Source organism: Lampetra planeri, chromosome 13, assembly GCF_965212315.1.
Source record: "Lampetra planeri chromosome 13, kcLamPlan1.2.h2, whole genome shotgun sequence".
Classification (NCBI taxonomy): domain Eukaryota; kingdom Metazoa; phylum Chordata; class Hyperoartia; order Petromyzontiformes; family Petromyzontidae; genus Lampetra; species Lampetra planeri.
The window spans coordinates 4744614-4772325 of NC_136119.1; the positions used below are offsets into that span (position 1 = coordinate 4744614).

General features: G+C 41.4%; 1 protein-coding gene across 2 annotated transcripts in view; it reads left to right on the forward strand.

The window, feature by feature from the left end:
• MEGF10 (multiple EGF like domains 10) overlaps positions 1–27712 on the forward strand; it is a 106229-nt gene that overhangs the window by 26207 nt on the left and 52310 nt on the right. For both annotated transcript variants that reach the window (XM_078599926.1, XM_078599927.1), the window contains exons 5-7: positions 18765–19011; positions 21078–21198; positions 22493–22629. In XM_078599926.1, the coding sequence (XP_078456052.1) occupies positions 18765–19011; positions 21078–21198; positions 22493–22629 (505 nt within the window). The remainder of the gene's footprint in view (positions 1–18764; positions 19012–21077; positions 21199–22492; positions 22630–27712) is intronic.

Sequence of the window (27712 nt, forward strand, 5' to 3'; positions counted from 1 at the left end):
GAGGTATGGAACTACTTATTATTATTATTATTTAAACGACCACCGTTCATTGTGGCGATTATGTTTGGCTTGTAGAAAGATGCATTTCATAAACCAGATTTGGGGTTGGGAGCATATCTGTGAAATGATGGTGGAATTTTGTGTTTTCCTCTTTGGTGTTTATTAGCGATGGGAGTGTGGTTGTGGAAGGCAAGAGAGAGGCCCGATCGGCTCTGGGTCTGTTGATTGAGCGTGACAGGCTGTGTAACGAATCTCTGAGCAGAAGTCAGGCCCTATCTCGCACCCCGTATGCCCCTGAGCCGGAAAGCCCACTTGAAATTTGGCTTTTGAATGGCATTTACAAGCCTCGGTTTTTCTCCAGTTTTAACAGAAAGCTCAGAAGTTGTTTGATGTGGTTTAGCACGAGGAGCGGGTTCCCAACTTTCAGTGTACACCTTCTGGTTTCACTGTTACTTTAAAATATGATGCATTGTACACATTTCATGTAATTGGACTGTCTGTCTTTTTAAATGTCAGCACGTCCCAACTATGACTTGCTTTCAAATCACGTTTGTCTATAGGAGACAAATCTTATTGAGCAACAGAATGTAGTAAATAATCACCATTGAATAGTGAATATAACCATGATAATAATGTGCAAGCTATGGGGAAGCTAGGAGTACTGGTGTGGCATTCAAATGAAGCAAAGTGGGAGCGTGCATTTTCGTGGTTACGACTTGTGAAGTCACTTGCTTGGAATTCCATTTGTCTGTGGGAATCTACACAGTTTGGAACAAAAAAAAACACTCAAAGGACTGTATTGGGAATATTCCAGCAAAGTTATGCAGCCAAGAAAATTCTGATTGTTAGTGAAAACTAACTTGCTTAGTGATATTTAATCCCTTATTTCCATTTTATTTTAGAATTAAAATCTGCAATTTATTAAATGCTTTGGTGCAATACATTGAGAAAAAAATGCACTGTTTTTGAAAGTGCATTTGAATTCACTAATTCACTTCATCATAACATATATCTATGTATACAGACTTAATAAATGCAACTTCTTAAACAAGACACAAATGTATTATAATTTTCTCCTGTAAATATTTCATATAGTTGGCACACAATCTGCTAAATAACGACTCTTTCGTTTTAAATGGGCTGATGTGTTTACAGCTTCTATAACTTCTTTACAAAGCAGCTCTTCTGATAGCATCAATGGATGATTGTGCGCATACGTAGCTTGGTGAAGTAAAAGAGAAAGCTCATGATTCATGATCATCATGACTCTGCATCTCATTTTTTTAAAATATAATTGTCACCTTTATTAAGAGGTGCTTTAGAATCGTTATTTGTTTGCTAGATTTCTTTTAATTTGCAATTCCATACACTTTCAACCGCATGTGATTTCTTTGACAGTTAAGTAGCTGCTGCTCGTGTGTCTGGTACTGCATCACACGGTGACTGCTGTTGTTACTTCTTCATGCCTACTTGTTGGTGGAGCAGTGGTGTGATGGTTATTACACTGAACTCTGAACCCAGTGACCTGAGTTCGATTCTTGGCTAACAATAGCGGCGGGTAAAATCTGAACCTGTCTTGGGCTCTCCCGTGGCCACTCCAATTTCACTAACTTGAACTGACCAGCATGGAGAAATATGGTTAATCAACCCCCACAACCAACACAGCTTTGGGAGACCTTCCAGCAGTAAATTGGCAAATGGCAGTAAATTAAAGTGCAATTGATTTGTGATTCAATTCGTTGTTGCTGGAAGGATGGTGGGGATTGGGGTGGTTGGTGACAGTGGAGAGGTGGTGGTCAGGGCATGATGGTAAAGGAGACAGAGTTTAATAGTGGAAAGATCTTATTGGTTCTTTCGGTAAAGTCACGTAGAAGGGAAATAATAAATAATAAAAATAAAACCTAATATTTTATTATTCTTGTATTATTATTTTATTTTTCCCTTCTACGTGACTTTACCGAAAGAACCAAGAAGATGAATCCCTGCAGTCATGAAAGCTTTAAATCGAAATAGTGGAAAGATGTTAACTACCGGGCCTGGTATACAGGAGGAGGCCGTGGGTTCGATCCAACCCTGACGCCTGCTGTATATTTGGAGTTTGCATGTTCTCCCATGGTCACGTGGATTTTTCTCGGGGTCATCTGGTTTTTTTCTCCATATTTAGAAACATGCGTTTAGAGTATTTAGCTGCTATAAATTTCCACGCGATAAACCACTTTGTTGGGCTATCATTTGTGGCCAGGTCGCTTCTAAAAAAGAGCCATCTAGCTCAGTGGGCCTTATGTGGTAAAATAAAAAATAGTTTATAATTTAATAGCTGAGTTTAGATATCACTCCATGTGACCATGACTCAAACTAAGGTCAATGGGTTCTTCGTCCAGTGTGCTAACCGCTGCACCACCGCACCTATGTGGTAATTGATATACTGCTACTTAGTAATTGTGTGCCACTTAATGTTGCTGTTGCCTGTGCGCGTGCCGAGGAACTAGTGTCCTTTATTAATTTGTCGATTATGAGGATCAATTGGACGAGCAAGAGCTCTCCCAATCATGAGATTGGAGGTCAAATCCTCTTTGGTAAAACCACCGCCACCAACAGAGCACCACCTGGTGGGAAAGCAATAGTGATTGTTCTGTTTTTCTGGTGTGAGCCATCAGCCTTGCCACTCCTGGATAAAGGCCTTTGCATCCATAGGAATGTGGAATTTACAACACAGGTTCAAAACTGCAAATGAATGCAATCACTCCCCGTTACTGATTTGGTTTGTACGGGCACTTAAACTTGTTTGTATTTGCGAAACAGAAGTTGTGGGAAAATTATAAGTAATGAACAATCTTTTTGTAACGTCGACTGCAATTATTTAGCAAAGACAGCTGCGCTGGATGTAATGAACACTTTCGTAGACTGTAGGCTTACTGAACAGCTGTAATGAAAATAAAATTGGTTGTGTTAAGTAATTGTATTTATGCTCCAGAACTAGCAAAATAAAACATTAATGTGAAACAGCGTGGTACAATTCTACCGCTGTAATTCAGTTATTGCTTATCTTGCAGCTAATTTTATTTTTTTACCAAAGTATGAAAGGACGATGGGGAACGCTATTTTCCATTTCTACGATAAATGTATAATTTAATTACAATTTATAAACATTCAATTCAAGTTGTAATCACTGCAAAGTTACGTTTTTAATGAGGTACAAATTGAACCAATAATTCAACCAATTAAAGCATGTTGCATGGATTATTTGAATTGACCTGTTAATACAAGAGGGAAAATAACTGGTAACATTAAAATGCCTTTACCAGTTTATTAACACTAAATTTACTCCCATGAATTTGAGAGAGAACGTTGTTTGATTGTTAATAAACGGAGCTGGTCTTATGCACATATATTACCAGTTTCATTATGACTAGTTCTCAATTTCTTCTAAAATGCCACATTTATGTTCATTATTAGACAAGTGATGTCATTCAAACACACATTCAGCAAATGTCTTTTTATTGTTTTTGAGTCTATGCATAATCCTTAGAGTAGTAACATAATGAACTAAAGTTTTATCTCGCATTGGTGCATTACAGTATTACGGTTTTAATAACCTACATTTTAAGTAGCAGCATTGAATGTGTAATGGAGCGTGAAAGGTAAAGCTTTTTTGTTAATTTATTATTGGTAAAAAAAAAAACCCATCATTTTATTTAAATAAACATTAGGGCATTTTGCTTTCTGCTTAGCGTCTCATAGACCCCCAATGACACCTCTACTGCCATCACTCACCAAAGCATTCCTGCTTAATTGTGCTTGACGGTGCAGGTCAGTGAAAACTAATACTCAATATTGAAGTCATCGACAATTCCTGTTGTGGTAAATCTCTCTTCACAAAGAGCCACGGCCTGCACCAATGAGCCCTGCAGTGTGATGTCAACCGTACCCTTTATCACCTGCCTGCCTGTTTGTATGGGCGGGGGGAGGGGTTGCTATTATGGCACAATATGATTGTTTGCTTGGGCGTCCTGTCCGCGGGTCTTCCTGGGTCTTGCGTGGCCTTCAAACCGGCACCGGTGGAGGCTGCGGTGGACAGGGACGTCTCTCTGAGACCCCAAGCGAGGGAGGGGGGGGGGCTAGCTGCCCCCACCCCTCGTGCGTCACGACTTGCACGGCCGCCTGCGCCTGTCGATCCTCTTTTCTGGCTCCCCCCCCACCCACCACCCCCCCCCCCCTTCGAGCGTTGAGGACCACAATTCCGTTAAATTCTTGCACATCGATCCATTCTGCCTGCACGCCGCTGCGCTCCGGTTTGGGTCTAATAAACAAATTAATTGACAAAACAGGCAATCGTTGCAAGAGTAATTGTTTTTTTTCCATGGAAGGATTAGCTGGCCTTATTTTAGATTTTGATGTAATTTACTTCCATTTGTGCACAATGTTAAATTGTCTGCCCGTGCACTTCATTATAGCGTCATAATTTGTTTATGTGGCAGGAAATTAGTCAATAGCAATTATTTTAATATCTAGAATAACTTTTGTAATGAACAACTGTTATTTATTCATTTTTCTTCTCTGCTTGTCATCAAGCATCTTCATTGGACCTGTTTTGCTACAAATTCATAACTGGTAGTCAATCATTTTATTTAAATAGCCTTTTGATTTTTTTAAGAGCAACTTTATAATTGTTTACTTATTTAACGTTCGATGGGCCTACATTTGTATCGAACAAAGGCAATGTATTTTATCATGTGATATATGTTGCTTTGTGTGAGTTTGTACATTTAAACATCAATCCAAATGCAATTACGAATTAAAGATTTTTTTTTATTGTAAAACTATTGTCAGGTGACTGATCTAATGTGCACCACAATAATAACATGAATTATTATATGAATTTACATAGCATCTAAATATAAAGCATCTCCAGATACAATACATAGCAATTAACATAAATAGAAGACAAAATAAGATAATTTTATTTGAGACATTTAGCAAGAGGTGGCCTGGCGATTTAGATAGCAGAGCATTGAGCCAGCAATGCTGAGATCCTTGGGTACAAATATGGTTGGCCTTAAATAATTGCATTCATGTAGTGTGTTCTAATGGTCTCAGCCTGGTTTGCAATAATTGCACAAAAAAACACGACTCATTTTGGACTTTCACTTAATTTGGCAACAACTCAGACAATTGAAATGTGAGTTTAATTGTAGTATGAAAAATTCCAATCTTGTAGCAGAGTGTATGGGAAACTGCCCCTTATTGTGTAAAGATACAAAGGCAATTCGAAGGGTCGCTCTCAGATGTTGTGTTAGGGTTGTGCTGTGTGTTGTTCGGCATGATGTCCGACGTTTCGCTCCACGTTCTGGGAGACGCTGTATAATCGAGGGAGAGAGTAAGCTATTGCATTCAGTTCCTGAATAAGCTCACAGCACGGGTAGTGAAACGTTAGACATCTTGCCGAATAACACAAAATACCGCAAAACACATCGGAGCTCTATACAACATTATAAACCTATGCAAAAAACTTAAGTAGTTTTCTACGATATGTTGTGTGAAATTCTCATGCACGACCATTCCCGTGAGATTTCTGAACGGATTCTGTGTTCAGTTACATTACGCTGAGAGCCGACGAGGAATAACATTGGACCCCCCCCCCCCATCAAAAATATGTACAGTATTTTCAACATCCGTTAAACAAAAACAAGCGTGCAAGGCTGCAAGGCTGTCCTTGTAATGAAAAAAATAATTTCATTGTATTTTTTTGTCAATTAGCAACTCTTTATTTCTTATTATTCATGCGCAGGAGATAGATTAATTTTCTGCCCTTCAGGCTGCCCCATCTGATAGGCTATTGACCCACATCTAGGCAGTCATGTACGTGGTATGAAACCCGCTGATGGTTATTGACAAGCAGAGCGCGGATTCGCTGAGTGACTCTTGCAATGATTACGTGAAAAATTGGAAGGTGGATGATGGTAATAGGGGAAGTATGGTTAAAGAGGCACAGAGAGTGAGTTATTCCTAAGCAGACGTGACTTTAGCTAATGTGCAGCCGAGGCACAATTTTTGCTTATCTTACCTATAAAGGTCACTATTCCAATGCAAAAAAAAATTACTTCTGAAGCCCAGGAGAATCATGAGTGATGTTCGGTAATGTGCCAGCGTTTACGATATACTGAGATATCCTTCTTTCTGACTGTCTTTTTAAAAGAAGAAAACTATCGTAGAAGTATGATACCGTAAGTTTTATATTTTCAGGGACAATTTTATTGCATAGCGCAGAGACGCGTTAAATTTTACTTTGAATTCGGTGGAATGTGAAAATGAATACGGGCAAGCCAATCGCCTTATGAGATATTTTACTCAACAAAATAAAAGTCGATCATTAGGGTTAAACTCTTGAAGATGCAATATTACTCTTTACAACAATGGAGAAATTATATTCGCATCTTAACATAACACTTTCAAATCGGCAAACTATCACTTGCTTCAGTGCATAATTTTTTTACAGATATGTTAAACTAAACAAAGCTGTAGAGTCTATCGGAATGTTTTTCTTTTTTTTATCGTCATTTGTAGTGTATCGTTTTGAACTGTCTTCATCATGTTTTGCTGAAAACAGATGCAAAGTATTTTTGCCGGGGGCGAATCTCATGACATCTCTTTATAACTCATAGCCTCTAACATTAAGGCCATTATAGTGCATTTGATGCGTTGGTTTTGCTCTGCATTCATGAGAAATATAGATTAACAAGGCCATTTGTGCGTATCAGCATTCACAGCGTTCCCTATTTTAAACAACAAAAGAATGCTGCCACGTTATGCGTATTCCAACATACGCTTAAGTCAATAAAGCCACGCTCTGGTGCAAGTAAACATGTATTATGCAATCATGTCATGTTGTATTATAAAACATGGTGAGCAGAGGTGCAATCCAGCAATTGCTTGTTCAAATCACCGCTTGTTGAAGGGCCTCCACTACAGAGGACCTTCTTCTCGAGAGGAAATTTGGCCTACTCTTCCGCACTGGCCAGACATCTTGTAAGAGGTAGAAGTACCCACATTTTACCCTACCACACGTGACCTGCCGATCAACGAACTGTGGTGTGCCCATTTATACCTCTGGGAGGACAGAGGTGGCCGGGGGGATTTAAGAAACCTCCCAATTGTTTAATTTCCCATGCCAGGAGATCGCACCAAACTGGCGACCTTTGAATTGCAAGTCCTATGTATTATATATCATAGTTATTCTTGTTTACCCAGGAAAGCCTCACTGTGTCTCATAACTCTTTTTCTGGAGGGTCCTGCCAATTTTTCTCAGTAGTGGGCGATGTAAGTTCCAACAAAGTAATTTTCGACATTTTTCTTTTTCAAACTTGTACCATAACGCCAAAACACAATAGCTTAAACTTGACAATAGCTTACTCTTCCAAATGATGTCACGGACGATTTAACATCTACTGTAAAGCAGACGGTGCATACCATCACGGTTCAAACAGCCGTGGTATTGATCACGGCGGCCATTGGGCTCGAGCCGCGAACCTCCGCAACAAGTAAGGCGAACGCGCTCCCGTGAGGCCACGTGACCCGTGAGACGACGTCATCATCCTGGCGTTGACGAAACACCGGCAAAACAAATCGCCGAAGCCCACACTGGTGCAATGGCAGCAGACGTCTTCAGGTTCGGCGAGTGTGCCGACGTTTGGCCCTGCCGATACCAAATAATTCCCGGCACTCGTCAAGTGACCCGCGAGTGCAGGAAGTACGACACGTGTCTTTTTACAACACCGTCCGAACTTGAGCCTGGCTGCACACTCCGCCTTCTTGAAATAGGCAAACAGAATGCTTGCATAGCAGTCATGGGTTCGTGTGCATGATGTCAGGTGCATGCCAAGGTGACCAAAGCAGCTCTCAGCTGCCCAGACGCTGAGAGCACCCAACACATTTTGGACGGACGGCCTGAGTGAGAGTGAAAGGGGAGTCGTTGTCAACCTTTTCTGACCCTTGGGAAAAGTTTCCCGTTTAGCCACTGGATAAGATAACAGAGGGCGCTGGCCCCAGCGGCGAAATTAACTTGATCCCTGGGTCCTGACCCAATGCTGAAGCTATTCCCGGGTCCCGCCGGCTAACATTGCCACCAGGGGTTTGTCGCGTCCCACGAAAAAGTGAAGAGACTGGGATTGACTGAGACAAGTGTTCTCCTCCACTGCCCCCCCCTCCACCAGCTGCTTGTGTTTCTTGGCAGGGAAAGTGGTTTTGAATGATTTTCTCTCGTGCCGTGAAGATCCAAAGAAAAGCTCTTTAGTGCATGCGTATTCATTCGGTTGGGTTAAATGCTGCGATTCTTCTTCTTCTGATTTTATTATTCCAGAAACATACACTGACGCGAGTTCGAATCTTGACCACGGCGAACATTAGTTGCGAGTGATACCCGAGTCGTTTCCTGGGCTGTCCCTTCACCAACCCATACTCCGATTAGCATGGTTGGCTACATGTGGTGCGAAAGAAGTTCTACGTACGTACGTACATACACACTGATCCGTTTGTTGAAGCACGGTCAAACAACCCTCGCGGCTGACATGGCACAGGGGGAGGCCTCTATTCAGAAGTGCATTGACAAAGGGCTGTTAATGGTTATAGTTGTTATACATTTTCAAAGAAAATAAGCGATGGGTGTACAATGAAACTGCATGCAGACAAAGCAATCGTGGTGAGGTAGGAGCAAAGAAAAACAGCCTTGACAAGCTGTCGAATTTTCCATTGTCTGGGTTGGTGTGCAGAGCTCGCCTGGACTTGGGACATTTGTTGATGCTGTTGCGTGCCGTGGCTTGCTTCAAGTCCCCAAAATTCACACGCAATGTCCCATCGGCAACAACGCGATCGCGCCATTCCGTTACGACGCCTAATTGAAAAAAAAAACATTAAAAACGTCTCTGATTACTCGTTACGTATTATATTGCAAAGCGATGTTTGTGTCGAATAGTGACCCTCGCCCCGTTGTCGATCAGATTGAGCCGTTTGAATCTCTCATGACTGCACCTCGAATCTAAATTTCCAACAACATTTGCCCGAGTCCCCAAAGAAATGTAACAATATAATACTTCTAGATTTGAATCTTTCGTGACTGCAAGGATTCATACTCTTAGTTCTTTCGGTAAAGTCACGTAGGTAAAAAATGAAATTAAAATTAATAATGATTTTATTTTTTATTAATTTTAATTTCATTTTTTACCTACGTGACTTTACCGAAAGTACTAAGAGTATGAATATAATACTTGCCATTGTTTAAGTGTTTTAATTCCGGCTTGTACGCTGAGTCGGCTAAGTTTTTCGGGCGTTCATTTGAGGGGCGCATCACCGCCCGCGCGCTGGCGTGACAATCGGCGAAATTGGCATAAGCAGCTGGAAGTCTTAGCGTACGTGCGATGCGTTTTATTACCTGGCAGAAACTAATATCAGACTGATTCACTGTGGTAGGCATTGCGCTCCGGTTTCAGGTTTGACACACAATGCACTCTCTCTCTCTCTCATCCTTCATCCTGCCAAGGAAATATTTTCCCGCTGCCATGGTTACATGTGCGAATGGTCAAGCTGTTGTGTTGCTAATGACGAGAGATTTATCATCGTGATTGTATGAGTGCGCTTCATCACAATTTGCATTAGATGTGCATCTCGTTACTTGATTGCCATTTTATTTAACACAAGTGGTAGGTCCTAATCGTTAAGAGGATCAGTAGAGGGCCTGATTGACATTCTGAATAACTCGACCAACGATTCTCTGACATGACTCTGGCTAAAATGCAAATATAAATAACACCTAAAAATACTGCATGTCCACACAGGTAAATTGACGGCATATCAGATTGTAATGCCGCAATTCTTTAATCAAGCACTGTGGAGATTAGGGTTGGTGGATCACGCAAATGTTGTATAACTCTAATTTAGCCGCACCACCTCTACATAACACAAGGCTCAGTCCCATTTACAAGCACCTTTACATCAGCCGCACCCAGTTTACACAACAAAGGCTCATTCGTAGCAGCGTGCTTCAGCCGCACCGAACCTCACAAAAATAATATTCAGGGCCTACCTTGGCTCCTCCCACCCTCAACCAGTATATATACAAGGACTGTTTTCTTGGAATTTCTCTCACTTGATACAGCTATCGTGCTGTGACGGTTCCACCTGAAGACGGAAGCTTCTGTTGCCTCCGAAACGTCGTGATTTTTATTTTATTTTTATTTTACTTTTATTAATTTAAATTTTTTACCTACGTGACTTTACCGAAAAAAACTAAGAAGTTGTATAACTCTCTTCACATGGGTGTCGAGGTGCGCCATAGACTGGCTCACCAGGAGAAGTTGGTACAGCAACTGCATGGGATAGAGTGTTGCCCTCTCACAGGTCTGGGTTTCTTCCGGGTGCTCCTCTTCCCACCACATGTGTAAACGTTCATTGGCCAACGCGTAGAGGGGAATTTGGCACCGGCTCACCACCTCGCTACGGCCTTGCTGCTAGTTTGTGGTTCCTCGTGCCTCTGAATCTTTCTCTCTCGTTGAGAATAATCGACTACAGTATTCCCCCTTTATTCGCGAGGGATACGTTCCGGAGATGCTCGTGATATAGCAAATTTGGCGGATAATGATATTGGCCTACAAAAAGCTATCTTTTATCTAATCACTTTATTTTTCATCACTATATCTTATCACATTGTCATCCCTTGCTCGCATCACTTTCTCTCATCACTTTCTTTCTTTCTCTTTCTGTGCAATGGTGTCGAGTTCCAGATGTGATTCGCGGATAGCCTAAATCGCAGATAACATGTTCGCGAATAACGAGGGAATACTGCACTGTGCAGCGCGTTGCAAGTAATTATTATTATTAAAACTCATTTATTATTCTCGTTGACTTGTCCTGGTTGATGTGATCATTGATGCATTACTGTATAGATCCTGAAGTGCACTTTTATTTTATAGGCAATAGTGGAACTAATGTAAGTTAATTATAATAACATTTCACTTAATTATATGTTGCTCCTCTTTTCACTCTACAATGCAATGCTAAGTTATCCAATTATCTGTGATGTGCTGTAGCGCTATCGTGCTTTTAGACGGAGTTTTTCTTTTCCACCCATATATAATTTTTTGTCCACTTACCTATGAAGACGGCAATTAATTTACTGTCGGCTAAAAGTCGCGATAACGTAAAGATTGATGAGTTTCAAGCTATCTGTTTTTGGCTATTACAGCTTGCAAAAGGCAATTATCTGCAAACTGCCACATAAGCTAAGAGGATTAAATGCACCACAAGCAGCATATCCTGAAAATGAGGTTTTATTATTAAACTAAGGCATGTAATGGTCCCATATCTCCTGTCTATCAGTGTGGAATCAAACAACGCTGCCAAATCGCTCGTTTTCCCACCAATAAATGGAATTTTTTCAAACTTTACCATAGTATTGAGGCGAGATGAAAAGTTTTAGGTCCATCACATTGCGCTGCAAGTAAAAACAATTGTCGCATTTTTTTATGTTTGTTACGGAAAAAAATATCATGAGCATCATTAATATCATCCACAAGGTGCTGGTGTTTATATCGCGTTATGCGTTTGTTATGTTTGCGGTCGAACTATATGACCCATGTCTTAAACAGAGAGCTTTGCCGATAATATCTGGTAAGTTAACCAGCAAAAGCACACCGGACTGCTGATGAGACGCTGTCTGTTGAAACGGGTCCAGAATTTGCTCAGTGTACCATACTGAATCATGGCTGCGGACATTATGCCCTCCCAGAAGGCTGCTTATCTATTTCGTTACATTTATTACAATTTAATTGTTTACATTTTTAAATTGTGCGCGAAACAAGTGGGAAGTCCATTAAGACGCAATGTGAATACGAATTACCATTGCTATTACATTCTCTTCAAGGTAATAGCAAATCATTTACTTTAATTGATAAATATAAAACGCTTCTCTTTAAAACTGCTTGTTGTTTTGTTTAATTTGTTGTCCTTCCCTCGCACCTCCGATTAGCACGGTTGGCTACGTACGTGAGTCCAGCATACATACATACACAATTTAATAATTACGACGAATTTTTATTCCACAATAAGCTACATAATTAATTATTGTGTCACACATGCATACGCGAAAGAAAACCCCAATAAACAATGATTGTATTGTACCAATAAAAGTAACACAATATTTAGCACAATAATCTTGACAGTCGGTTCAGTGAGTATATCAGGTGGGGGCAGGTTTGAAAAGGTGGGTTCTTTAGGCCAGGGGTCCCCAACCCCCGGGCCACGAACCGGGACCGGTCCGTGGCCTGTTAGGAACCGGGCCGCACAGTAGGAAGTAAGAGCGGCGAGTCCGCGCGTGGTCCGCCCCCATTGTTTTATTATCGACCACTTTCGTCCGCGCCTCTTTCCCGCACTGGGCACTTGTCTCGGTCACAGTGTTGGTGAGCCCACAAGCTGCTAACCCTAGTAGCCAAAAATGAGTACAAAACCAACGTCGCTTGAGAGCTTCTTTGAAAAGGGGGAAAGACCCAATGATGAACCCCCCCCACCACCCCCCCACCGGTCCGTGAAAAAATTATCTTCCACGAAACCGGTCGCTGGTGCCAACAAAGTTGTGGACCGCCGCTTCAGGCCAGTGGCACCGCGCTCCGGATCGCCACCTATCCGTTGTGCGATTTATAAACGGTGTTCGCACCACGCAGCGGGCGATTGCAAATGGTGGCGTGCATAAGGAGCAGCGCAGGGGTCAAATAGGACAAAATGAGCCGAGTGATGCATTGAAAGAGGTCACGATCTCTTTTGTAACTTCTAACCACGTTTCCATGAACTGCACATCGTACGCATTAAATTGGCTCGTTTATTGAAATTGGTGGAGCTGTCTAGGATTAGTTCTTTAACAAAGGCAGTCTACTAACATACATACAAACGTCGAGACAGATTCACCACGTACGTACACTATATATAGACACGTCGTAATCAAGCTTTTTTGGTTAGATCGCGTAAGTATAAATGTGTCGTTAAGCCCTCCACCACCCGACACAGCCAGCAAGGTTTGTCACGTCAACAACGCGCGCCAATTAGTTTACTACTTCAGCCCACCGGTGTGTGGGTCGGAGAGTAAATCCACAACATTCACAATCCGAGTACGACGTTTCGCCGGTGATTACATCAACCAGTCAAGTCACGTAGGTAAAAAATGAAATTAAAATTAATAAAAATTAATTTCATTTTTTACCTACGTGACTTTACCGAAAGAACTAAGAGTATGAATCCTTGCAGTCACGAAAGCTTCAAATCTAGAAATACATCAACCAGCACCGTAGTACGATTGGCCAGAATAGCGAAGATGTCCACGTGCTTCCCGTCTTAAATGGAGCGACATGACGTCATCGCCGAACCCATCGGGTGCGGCGATGACGTCACAATGGATCAGAATTAAAGGCGGTTAAACGCCTCTATATAACGAACGAAACAGTTAGACTACTCCACAAATCTGGCTGTCGCCTGATGAAGCAAGCTGTAATTACTGGCGAAACGTCGTACTCAGATTGTAAATGTTGTGGCTTGGCTCTCCAACACACCGGTTAGTGCTGTACTAGTATACTACACTATACACTACATTATACACTATACACTCCACTATACACTACACTACTCTACACTACATTATACACTACACTACACTATACACTGCACTATACACTACTATATACTACACTATACACTACACTATACACTACTATACACTACACTATACACTACTATACAGTACTATACACTACTATATACTACACTATACACTACACTACTATACACTACACTATACACTACTATACACTACACTATATGACTATATACTAGTGCTGTACTAGTGACGAATTGGCCACGTTTTGTTTACGTGACAACCCTTACTAGTTAGCTGTGCCGGGTGGTGGCAGGTTTTAACGACACATTTATATATTTACGCGATCTAACCGCCCCCCTCCCCCCCAAAAGAAAAACCCCTCTATTGTGGATAATTAAACCACGTTGCACTGCGAAGCGAGCCACGGCGACTCGAATCCATCGCTGTGTGCAGTAACATCCCTTGTGGCGAGGCCCCGCTCGCTACCTGTGCCTAATTACTTATGCATGGCACCGCGATGGTCGTCTCGCGCATATTTATTATTTATTCTCTTCACGCACCAAAGCGCCTTGCTGTGTTGCTCGCCAGCAATGAGGCAGCCTCAGCAGGGGGGGCTCGCAAGCGGTGATTTTTTTTTATTATTATTTCATTGGAGACACTTTTAGCGGATTTAGCCGTTATGTTGACACAAGGCGGCTTGCAGATCTGGAAGGGTGATATTTGATGTTTCTTCAAGTTCTCAGCGAGCCCGTAGTGCCGGTATTGTTTGCACTCCAAGCTGCTCTCGTCAAAAATTGGACAGGTGGAATGGATCTCACCAAGCCTTCAGATAACCCAACTTCATATTGAAAGGATTAATGAACAATGCTACCTTTTTGCAATTTTTATTCGTATTTTTTCACAGCCCGATAAATTTACCAAAATGAAGGTATATGATACATTTTCTTTATAACATTTTACACGTGCAGTACTGAAACGTGTTGAGGCAAGTCTGAATATTTAATGTTAATAAGAGTTAAGAGGAAACACCACATAAATTATTCAACATTTATAAAGGGTCATATTCATTAATTTGATAATTACACGTATGAAGGTTATATTCAATAATATTATGATTTGTTAAAATACTTTTCTGGCATATGCCTCTAAAGGTATTTAATCTTATTTTTAACACTGCTGCATAGCATTAGCAGTCGTACTTTGCTGAGCTTATTTTGATGGCTTGCAGTATGAAGGAGGTGTCTTTTCGAGTCGTTCTTATTAACAAAAAAAAAGTGGGTTTCTATGTATGGGGAAAAAAACAAGAGCACAATTTGACGAGCTCTGGAGGAAACTTGCGGCTCATTAGTAATGCAGTGAGGCAAGGTCACGAAAAACGACGAAGGACCTTCGGTCAGCCTGAATTCTCATCGCACAACGATACCCTTCCTGGTGGCACCCGCAGTCTAACTCTGCACACATAATGCTTACTCGTTGTTTCAATATTACTTCTGACAAGAATGCGTTTTTTTTTTATTCATTACAGATTCCTTACCAGTTGCACTCCCCTCCGAGTCACCATGAGGCTGCAGACAGCCCAATTCACGGTCGTCCCATTGGCTGTGTGTTAATTTCAGTTTTCCCATTGTCGCCCAGATATTGCCCACACTTGTATTGCTTAGTGCCACCAGCGTACCACGCCGTGCCAGCTTTGTATTCACAAACCACCTGAGAGCCATTATCCCCCACCGTTCCATCATCGCAAATTGTGACCTTTTGTTGTACTGTGAAAAAAAAGAATACAAAGTTACGGCTCAGCCAAATTACATGCTGTATGCTATAGATGACTTTTGTTTACAAAAGCAAAAAATGTACTTTGGTGGGTGCAGTGGTTGTGAACACAATTATAGCCACCGTCTTATTTACATTTTGATTGTTTGTCTGAGAACTAGTACACACTGATGCAAGTGATGCGCAGTACACTCAGTTGAAAAGTATGCCAGGCTTGAAATGACCGCTTACTTTTTTGATGAATGAAAATAATACAACTACAAGCAATCTTCTTGGTTCTTTCGGTAAAGTCACGTAGAAGGGAAGTAATAAATAATAAAAATAAAACATAATACATTTTATTTTATTATGTTTTATTTTTATTATTTTATTACTTATTACTTCCCTTCGACGTGACTTTACCGAAAGAACCAAGAAGATGAATCCCTGCAGTCACGAAAGCTTTAAATCGAAACTACAAGCAATGTTATGTATAGGTTCAGGTTTGGCATCAACATATAAACACAGGCCACGCAGAATATGACTAAACATTCCAAAATGTTCGTTCGTAAGGTTCAAATCGCAGTCAGTCTGGGACGCATCTTTCCTCCTCCTTTAACCTTCACTGACTGGCATGGTGAAGGATGGTCAAACAACCCCCGTGAGAGACACAGCAGTGGCTTGATAAAGATCTGTAAATTTGGGTTAATTGTTCTTGATGGGGCAGCAGGATGGCACAGTGTGTGTCACGAGAAGAATTGTTTGGGTTCGATTCTCGACTCGTGCGCCTTTCGACGTGGAATTTGTATGTTCTCCCTCTATATTTTTGGTTCTTTCGGTAAAGTCACGGAGATAGTAAACAAGCAAAAATCTAAATTTAAAGCAAAAAAACCCACGACGTTTCGATCGCAACAAAAGCGGTCTTCTTCAGGTGGAAAGAAAAGAGGGCCAACCTCCAGATGTAGCTACCGAAAGAACCAAGATTATGAATTCCTGCAGTCACGGATGTTCTCCCCCTGTTGTGCATGGGTTTCCTCCAATATCTCCCCATTGCTAAAACATACCAATATAACTAGTCTCAGCCAAACATTCCAATTACCTGCAAACTACTCAAATGGCATTACACATAGCCGCAACATCATCGCCCCCCTAATGCAAAACTTGGCAGAACCCTCCTGAAAAAGAGCCTTGAGACTCGGTGAAACTTTTCTGGGTAACGCCAGCGAAATAGGTTTCAACTTTTGTTCCGCTTCCAAAAACAGCAGTGTAGTGGCACACCATCACAACAAGGGCATTAACTAACGGTGACTCCACACGAGTATCCTCTCGTCGCCGTGGTGAGATGTTAATTACCTCGCCCAGTATGCAGGAGGTCGGGGGTTTGATCCCGACCCTGACACCTATATATTTGGAGTTTGCATGTTCTCCCTGTGATCGTGTAGATTTTTCTCCGGGTCCTCTGGTTTTCCCTCCACATTTAGAATCAACATGCATTTAGAGTATTTGCATGCTATACATTTCTACGTGATAAGCGACTTTTTGGGCTATCATTTGTGGCCAGGTTACTTATGAAAAAGAGCTATGTAGCTCAGTGGGCCTTACCCGGTAAAATAAAACGTTTAGTCAGTTTTAATTTAGTTTAAGTACACATCGGTGTGAAAACAAGAGCGTTTATGATGATGCCAATAATTCATATCTACAGCAAAGTGCGTAATAAGTACCTTTCAGCCCCCTAGTGCAATGCATGTGCCTACTGGGGTAATGTACATGCGGACTGACATCGAGATTCCATTGCAGTTGCTTGCTTCCGTCGCTGCTGGTGAAATGTCATCTGCGAGATGGAACTTGAGATGGCCTCGCTCGTGGGTATTTCTTTGGTTACCGCACTCTTCCATGCCCACCAGATGAACTCGGAAGAGGCAAGCGTACTCACAGTTTACCCCACCCGCATGCCACCTGCTGATCGGCTAAGAGTAATGCCGGGTGGTGGAGAGATTTAAGAGACTCACACCGCTGTTTGAACTTCCATGCTGGGAGATTGAACCGGCGACATTTGGACTGCAAGCCCAGTGCGATAACGGTCACTCCGTAGCGTCAGTGTCAGATTCCATTGCGGTGTTTGGAAACTGTGTTTTGCTGCTTTATTTGTTTCCCCCTTTAAATTGGACAGCAATTATGGGCCGTGACCTTCCTTTGATCGCAGCTTAATCAGCTGGACGCCAAGAAGGAGATAATTCTCTTCCTTCCTTAGTTCACTTTGATACGTGGATCTGTAGATGTAATGAGAGAAATAAGTTTAGGCAGCATTGAATTCCTTGACACACAATTTAGTGATTCCATTACAGATATGGTAATATACAAACCTTCAGAATAACACAATTTTTAGCTTTCATAAAACGGGATTTGCATTGAAAGATACTATGAATAATTTCCAGTGTACAAAAACCAATTTTATATAAATCTGATTAAATATATAACACCTTTCTGTGTTTGACCATCTCATCACCAGGGAAAAATGGAAATCCATCCAAGCACTACCCTTACTTAATCATAATACAAAATAAACGCGAAATAAAAATTAAAAATATACACGTACGACGAGCTACAATAATCCGTCGGCATTGGCCTTATTTTAAATTTATCGGGAAAGATTTGCGACTATTTAGCACCTCGTGCATTCCATGAAGTCACAAATTTGGACGTCGTTAAAAAGTGTGGATATGAAGGAAGTCGACACGAGGGATGTAGAGTTTATTGAAATGCATGGCATTGACAGGTAAAACATTTTAGACGTTGGTAATAATAATTGTACTTCGCATTGTGTCGAATACTGGTGTCAACTCCCACGCGTGCCCTCTGTGTGTACCTGAATCGTTTGTTCAGTGAAAAAAAATAGTGTGGATATTTTTCGATTTAAAGCTTTCGTGACTGCAGGGATTCGTCTTCTTGGTTCTTTCGGTAAAGTCACATAGAAGGGAAATAATAAAATAATGAAAATAAAACATAATAAAATAAAATTCTCACGACGTTTCGGCCACAACGCAATCAGCCGTCCTCAGGTGAAGAACAGGGCTGTCGAAAAGACTTCAGACGCTGTTTTTCCGACAGACATGTTCTTCACCTGAGGACGGCTGCTTGCGTTGTGGCCGAGACGTCGTGAGAATTGTATTTTATTATGTTTATTTTATTTTATTATTTCCCTTCTACGTGACTTTACCAAAAGAACCAAGGAGTGTGGATATTTTTGGAAGACGCGCTCGCCATGCAGCGCAACGACGGCGAAGGGGGCTCGGAGTGTCGGCACGCGACGCGGACTTCGTGCCTCGCACTAATTGGCGTCGTGTTTCCCCACCTCCACCCCCCCCCGCCCCCGCGTGTACTCCAGGCTGCGACATCGAGCACTGGGGTCCCCACTGCAGCAACCGCTGCCAGTGCCGCAATGGGGCGCGCTGCAACCCCATCACGGGCGCCTGCGTGTGCGCCGCCGGCTTCCAGGGCTGGCGCTGCGAGGAGTCGTGCCCCACCACCACCTACGGCTTGGGCTGCCAGCTGCGGTGTCAGTGCCAGAACGGTGCCACGTGTGACCACGTGACGGGCGAGTGCCACTGCCCGCCCGGCTTCACCGGTGCATTGTGAGTGACTGCGCCGACACCACCGCCACCACCACCGCCGCTGCCGCTGTTCAGAACTCCAGTAGTAATTTCCTTTACACAGATGCAGACTCTTATCAAAACCTTATAAATAAAACAAAAAAATCCATCGGGTATGGACCATCGGAATTTTTTTTAATGCAATGCAGCGCTGAAGATGATGAATTTGTGGGTGGATCGCCGATATGCGTGAGGGTTTTTGCCGGCCAAGAAAGATGAACGCCCGAGTGGTCAAGCAGCAGGAAGCATGTCCGGGTCCTTGTTGGTAGACACATCGCATCCGGCACTGCTCGTTATGCGTAGATGTGGAGAATCATGGTTGATAACATATATAAACAGACGATCATTCAGTCTCCATGATAAATAATGTTTAAGTTATGAGCCTTTCGGATTTACAGATGGAGTGCCCTCGCTAATCACATCTGGTAAAACCCAGCAGCATTTGTTGATGTCTGCTGGGCCAAGCTGCTTTTGACAAAGAGCATCTTAGCTCAGTGGGCTTCACTCGGTGGAAAATACAATTCTGGACTCTGATCCAGTTAGTAAGCCTCTCTGATGGATGAGACTCAGAATGTCTAAACTGGTCAAGAGTTTTGCTTGCTCGAACTAATGATGCTGATTGATTTTCGTCTGCCTGTCTTCCTGCAAAAATAGTTTCAGAACTCGGTGGGGCTTTCCTGAGTAAATACTCATATTAAAAAAAGACTATTTTCGTTTTATTATTATTATTCATTTATTTAAAGTGTGGTACGAGCATCTAGGTATATTTTCTGAGATGCAGTGTTATTTCTATTTTGTTATAGGGTTCCTCAGTCCCTATTAAAGAAAAAGAAGCCCAATTTGATCAGAATGAACTGCATAGTGGGAATTCAGGCAGGCCAGAGATGTTATTGAATTTTAGTGAGATTCTAGCCAGAACTTTAGAATGAATGACCCTCGACAAAACTGTATACTTTAACTTTCAATAACACACATGGGCTTCAACACCAGCAGATGAGTAAGCACACGCTACGTTCGTGTAGGTTTCGTTTTTATCGTTGGGTATATTAATAGTTTGGAAGAAAATTAATCTTCTTCCAAGTATAACATTCCTGTGATTTAATTTTGGATTGAGAGTAGGTTATCTCAATTTAAAGATGCAGCAACGGACAGAAAATTGTGGCGTAGGAAACATTCGTGTTCCTGTAACTCAAGAGCCAAGGCAGGAGAAGACGAATATGATTATTGTACCTTTGAAGGCATATGATATCTGTTTATTGTCAGCCCTTTTCTGAACTTATTTGATATACAGCAGTTCATTTAGCAGTGGATTGACAAAGGGGTGTACATTTATATCATTATTTGAAACCCCACTATATATTGTACTTTAGTATAGTGCGTACAATAGAGCATTGTTGCTGTTGTAAAATATGATGAAGGATTATTATAGCTTTGAATAATTGTATTGTGCAGCAAGCATACGACACTCCCATATACACGCATGTGGAATTATCAAACGTCGTCTTCGTGTCGTTTAGAAATGTTGTCTAGACAAACCACACCCGAGAGAATATCTACCGAGGGCACGGAGCGATTACATCATCTCGTGTGCACGTGCTCGCAGCTTGTTACATTGCGAGACCATAACAGACGGAGGCATCAGTCCAGCAGCGGTTAGAGCATGGCTGCTTCTTCTTGGTTCTTTCGGTAAAGTCACGTAGAAGGGAAGTAATAAAATAATAAAAATAAAACATAATAAAATTAAAATAATTTAAATAAAATATAATAAAATAATTTTATTATGTTTTATTTTAATTCTTTTATTACTTCCCTTCTACGTGTCTTTACCAAAAGAACAAAGAAGATGAATCCCTGCAGTCACGAAAGCTTTAAATCGAAATTTAGCATGGCTGCTGTTTCTGCTGCTGACGTCGATGGCAGCAGGCTTCTTACGCGTTTTCTGTACAAATGGGTGTGATTGTTTGACCGTATTTTGTCGTTCCCGTGGGGTGCGCGCGCGCGCGCGCGTGTGTGCGCGTGTCCACTTGTGCGCTTGCGTGCCGAGACAGCTGTGAGGAGGTTTGTCCTCCCGGGAGCCACGGAGCCCAGTGCGAGCTGCGATGTCCGTGTCAGAACGGAGGCGTGTGCCACCACGTAACGGGAGAGTGCTCCTGCCCAGCGGGCTGGATGGTATATATGCACACGCGCACGCACACACACACACAATAGCCAAAGATAACCCCCCCTATAGCCTTGAACAGACTGTCGGAGCAAGTACTGTCCGTGAACACCTACTCAGGCCGGCACGGCACATGAGAGGGTGGGTTTGTGGCCGGCGCAATGCCAGGCTGCCTTTGTCTCCCCAGTGCTGTTATTTACACACTGCTGCAGGTACTCATTGAAGGCTGAGTCGGCCTAGGGGAGACCGATTCAGATGGTCATCGCTCACGTTGGCCATGAGCGGGAATCAAACTCGGGTCGCCGGGTTCGTGGTGCATCACGCTAACCGTTGCACTATCGCCCCCCGACGCTCCACACACAGGCGCACACACTCTCCATGGCGATTAGATGAGTGGATGAGGCCGACGAGGATGGAGGGAGCGAGATGTAGGTTGAAGTTGAGGTCAGAGGCTGGGTGCGCGTGCAGTGTGAGCTTGGGGTGGTATTTTAGTTTTTATTGGATGTGTTAGATACTTGGGGAAAGTCCAAGGAGCCTTCAAAACAATCCAACAAGTAAGTGAGCCCCAACATTCTATAAAAATTTAGTTTTAGCTGCATGAGCTGCTCATATCTCCGGGCCCTGGAAAATGCAAAAACTTGTAATAAACACCACATTAAATATTAATATAAAAGACATACAGCAAATGTTGTATGAATTATGGATGTAATAATACATGACAAAAACACAGGGATGCCATGGTGGTCTTGTTATAAAGTTCATCCCTTGGAAAAAAAATCCGGAAGAATGTGGAACTTTTTATAATTAAGGGTATTTTTGTGCAGAAATGTCAAGGTAATGTATATGATTTGTTTAAATTCAAAACTGAAAATTCATAGTTCTGTGTTGAAAAATGGAAAGTCTTAAATTTGTATTGTGTTCACCGTTGTTAAGACAGGTACAAACATGCAATGAATCAGCAGCACAAATTATTTTAAAGCCCCTTTTGATTTCATGAAATGTTTCTTCGATGCGACAGCCTGTGTTATCAGTCACATGTTTAATATTAAAGCTTTCACACTTTGGATTTATTGACAGTAATATGCAGATTTATGGTATAGATAAATGCAAGAAAAAAACCTGTCTGCCTTAGTCGCTAATTTATGTGACAGGAAGCGGTGTCAGCTGTCATGCATGGAAGCTTAGTTTACACCTGGTGAATAAACGTTCTTGTTTTGTCCTATGGACGACATTGCTTAAAGATGAACACTGCAATAAAACAAAAAATGCGCTTTCTATTTTTCTTGTTCTATCTCTCTGGTGCAGGGGTTTGTGTGTGGTCAGCCCTGTCCACCCAGCAAATACGGTATAAATTGCTCTCAAGAGTGCCAGTGCCACAATGGAGGGCAGTGCGACCACATTTCTGGACAATGCCACTGCACAGCAGGATTCACCGGAGATAGGTGAGAACAGCATGTTTTATTCATATTCTAGTGAGGCTGCTGCTGCTGCTGTAACTATTGGGTCTGCTCTGTTGCTGGACACCATGGCTTGTGACTTTTGTACGTCTGTTATCCCATTATGAGCAGAAAAACACGTGCCTTTTCTCCTTGGAGAGAAAAAAAAGTACGATGTTTGTTGTGGACATCTTGTGTCGGTGTAATGTGGTCATCACGTTGAGTGTAGCGCGCTTGCGTTTCTTGTAAGCTCTTCGTCACCACTCAATTCCGTGCAAGATGATGTCAACCGGAATCAGTTGGTGCTTTGGTAGGCTATCGTCCAATAGTAGATTAATTATTATGGATGATGATGATGACGATGTTTGTTGTGATCATTATTATGGAGGTGTCATGTGATCACCTTGTGTACTGAAGCCCACTCCACCTAACTTGTCAGCTCTCGAAACTTGGTTGACCTCACAAGATATTTAGAAGGACAGAATTGACTAACATATTTAATTCGTGATCATTGTGCAATACAAACACCGTATTCTTCGTATTATAAGACACACTTTTCCCCCCTATATTTAAAAAAAAAGTTGGAGATGCATCTTATTGTAATCTGGTAGGTGCGTGTGAGTTTGATTTGTATAACTTTAATGACACCGGGCACACATTTTTACTGTCTGGAGCATCTTACAATTTAAAAAAAAAATGGTATCGGTTATTTTAGTGACTCAAGCATTACATAACGTATAAATGTCGTTGTGGAAATTGCTGTTTTTTATTCAACCGTGAATATCTCATTTTGAGGAGAACCTTGCATTTCAATGTTTGGCAGGTACCTTTTTTTGAGTATTCTTTTAGTAGTTTTGTTATTTTTTCCGAGTCTTTTTTTACACATTGGGGGGAGTTTGGAATGACTGAAGAAAACTCAGAGTATTATTTAAGCTCCACACAGATTGGTCGGCAGTCTTCTCGATTGCTGTGCTGTTTACGTCAAATCAAATCAGAATCTTTATATACCAGCTGATAGCCCGTCGAGATTAAAGGCCTCTCGTTTGAGGGAGACCTGCGACGCAAAGCAATGCAGAATATGTGATCAAAAGAGCCAAAATGACACAGGGTCGAAATAGTAACCAAGACAAAAAGGAATCACAATATACTCAACTATATGTGACGTTTTGCGAAAAAGAAATGAAGTTGCATTACGTTTAAAATATTTTACCACTTAAAATATATCACTTAATGTTCTAGCATTCATATTATCCAAATAAGAAACCCTATGAAGCCTTAACCACTGATTGTAAGAAAGATGCACAAGTGTGGACGATGCACTATTGTTCCACGTATGTACACTTTACAAATATAGTATTTACTCTGTGCACCTTGCTGACCAGTAGCTGAGTGTCTCATGAATATCATCTCAGAACGATTCCCCAGCACTGCCTCCAAATCGCTGGATTGTAGGCATGTACCCCCCCCTGCCCCCTACAGTCAAAATACATTTGTATAAAGGTAAAGGTGCAGCCATACAATTTCTCACTCACACCACTGCTGGCAGAAGGGCCTCCACGACACATCGCTCTAGAGCCCCTCTAGAAGGTATGTTGGTCTACTCTTCCACGCTGCCCAGATGTCTTGGAGAGGTCATAGTGCCCACACTTTACCCCACCACATGCCACCTGCCTGTTAACTAACTTTGAACACATTTGTACCCCAGCCTCTATTAACACAAGTGATTGTTAGGTTGTCGTCCACATATGATCCAAATGCCCTGACCTGTGAAAAACCCTCACTTCACCCTGCCACAGCGGTTATTCACTTTAATTACTTTCGATGTAAAGGTCAGTTTGTCAAGGATTCAAAAGAATAGGAGCCTAATTCCAAATAAATGAGTTTAAAATGAGTGCATAATACAGAGAGAAAAAAATATATATATACATACATGATATAATAGCAAGCCTGAGTCAATTATGTTATGAGCAATCGCAAGTGGAATTCACATGGCATTCGATGTACGGGAATATAATTTTAGAATGTACGTCTACATGAAAAAAGATCAGCTTGTTATCGCAAGACTTGCGTTGACGTATTCATTGACAATTGCTCGCATGATGTTGAACTGTAATGAAAAAGTACTGGTAGCTTTCTGCGGAAACAAAAACTGATTAAAAATTGATCTCTTTCAGCATAGAAAATTGAGGGCATCAAAAACTAATGAGCCTACACAAAGGGAAATGTGGCCCCATCTTTCCTGAAAGTCGAAAGATGGAGAAGACGCAACAAATTGGTTTTTTGGTGTTGTGCGAAGGACATCTGGTTCACTTTGTGTCAGTCTGTCACTGCAAGTGAAAACTGCAATTTGATGACTTACATTTTTAAAAAAGTGAAAACGTAAATAAAGAAATATACCAATTCAAAAAAGTGTTCTTTAGTTTGAAGCAAATTTTAATATTCTTAAAAGTTTTTTGCATGCATAAGGCATGAAGAATGTCATTTCCTGAAATCCTAGTTGCTTTTTATTTCTCCCAATTTAAAATAAAATCACACATCAACCAATGAGATATTATGTACGAAATTTGATATAGGAAAACCAAGAGTTCACAGCACCACAAGTCTTGACGCCAGATTTCGTGCACTTTTTCAGCGATTCAAAAATTATTCGGCCTAAAAATAACGGCGCATTTTTATTGCGTGACGTCTTCTAAAAGAATGAACATTGCTTGAGTCTAAGATAATATAATATATTTTTTGTAAAATGCAATACGTGTAGATATTACCCTACAGTGTGACCCTTAGGGTATATCCCATAGGAAATTCAACTTTTAAATTCCATATGTTCCCAAGAGCAATGTCACGTTCAGGACAAACCCCATCCACCGAGCACACATCTACAGCTGCTATGGCCACCTGGGACAACAATGCTATTTGCATGTCATCCCAGCTTCTTTATACGCAAGTCCTTGTTCCTGTTTTGGTCACCATTGAGCAATGCTGTTGGACAAACTTGTTCTGAACTACATCTTGTAACATGCCACATCCTAAATGATCCACAGGACACCAATGCGGACACAATTAGGATTCCATAATGCTTGCATGTTTTGAACACAGTGTCACAAACACATTGTGCCTGCCAATGCAATATCCAAACAGTTGTACACTCACAACGCATCATTTAAAGAAGTGTAGACATTTTACGATTACGTGTACAATGATTTGTGGCGCAGGAAATGTTATATCGTCTCTGCTGTATGAGCATTGTGTCCAGAGGACTGAAATTTATGTGTACGAGACGTTCCTATAGGAACCCGCAAAAATGTTAAGCCCTGGTGTATGGTCCAATATTAAGCAATCCCTAACTGAAATGTTTAACTGTCGTTCTCACCCATTCGTATGATTAACTTCTTATTGTACGAGCTATTAGGTTGCATAAGAGTATGATAGGCAGTCTTGGGTAGGGCCAGTAAAACTCCCACGACAATAGAGTTAATTGCAGTTATTTTTTTTTGTTTCATAAGGACAGATAAGCAAGAAAATCAGGCAGCTATCTCTTACACTAATTGGCAATTAAGAACAGCCCAGAGTGTGGACTGGACTGTGGTCACCAAATCTCAAACCATGGCCGACGCAGTAACACCACTGCCTGCTTCCATCATTCACTGGCAGCCATTGAGATATTCAATAGGTTCCATGTGAATCCACCCACCGGATGACTCACTAACCTTGAGATGAACATACAAATGTTGCCTATCAACTCTCTGCCAAAATAAACAATACATAAGCCTGTTTAAGAAGTAAACCCTAGGTTTACAAGAAGCAAACCTCAAAGTGCCATACTTGACCAATTCTCTGCCTGTGCCCCAACACAATCATCTCCCCTGGAAGATTGCACCAGCTCGACTTGAACTTGTTTATTTTCACTGCAATGAAATGCACATTGGGTAGAATGCTGTGCCTTCTGGAGCGACTTGATCTGGCCGCGGCAGCTGGCAGACATATGGATTGTCCCACTCGAACATTTTGCCAGGGAGCGACTGCATTTGATGTTAGTGCAAGTGGAAAATGTTCGTGCAAGGTGGATGATTACATCATAGGATCATGAAAGAGCATTATGGTTTTGGGGTGGGGGGGCCTTCGTCAAAAAGTGGATTGATCATGGCTGATGATAATGATGATGCACACTAATACAAAATTAGAGAAGCATGCATAATCTAGCTTGATAAATGCAATGCTTTTCCAGGTTTGAAGTTTTCGCGACTGCAAGGATCCATACTCTTTGGTTCTTTCGGTAAAGTCACGTGGGTGAAAAAAAAAATTTATTTAGATATTTATATTTTTTTTATTCTTAATTTTTTATTTTAATTTAATTTTTTTCACCTACGTGACTTTAACGAAGTTACCAAAGAGTATGCAATGTTTTTGTTCGTTATATAAATCTTTATGGAAGTTGTAGTGATATATTTTATACCATAAGTAAAACAAAAGTTACGATAAACAAAGCCAACGCTTTATAGCTGGATGTTTAATAAAAGAAAATGTAGCATGTTTTGCAAAAATTTAATTATAATAATTTCAATATTTCATTAATAATTGTAAGTTTTGATTTAAATTGCTGGCACTAATTATTAAGGCACTTTAAAAGAGTGTTCGCCTCCAATTTGTGGGAAACTATTGAATATTTTATTTTATGTGAGGCTTTTTTATGAGGTTTTGATTACTTTACATTATTTATGAAATCTCCATTTGCATAACAGTATCCTCGAGTGTTTAATAATGCTCCTAAAGATAAATAAAACCTTTTCTGCCAAAGAGGCATATCTTTATCATAAATTACAATTACAGCTCCGGTCACGCAAACGCTGAAATAGTGGGATTCATTTGCACAAATATAAACTCCTCAACGAAACTTAACGCCTTCGAAAAGCCCACGCGCATGAATCCACGGATGCTGCATTTGCTTTGCCCAGGGCGGTAAGCAGTGGTTAGTTTGTCTTGAATCCTCACGTGACGTCCACATTCGTTATCCACCCGCAGTTCCCCCCTCCTCCGAATCCACGTAGCAATGACGAGGAGTTCCCATTTTTTTTTTGCCAAGCTATGCAGT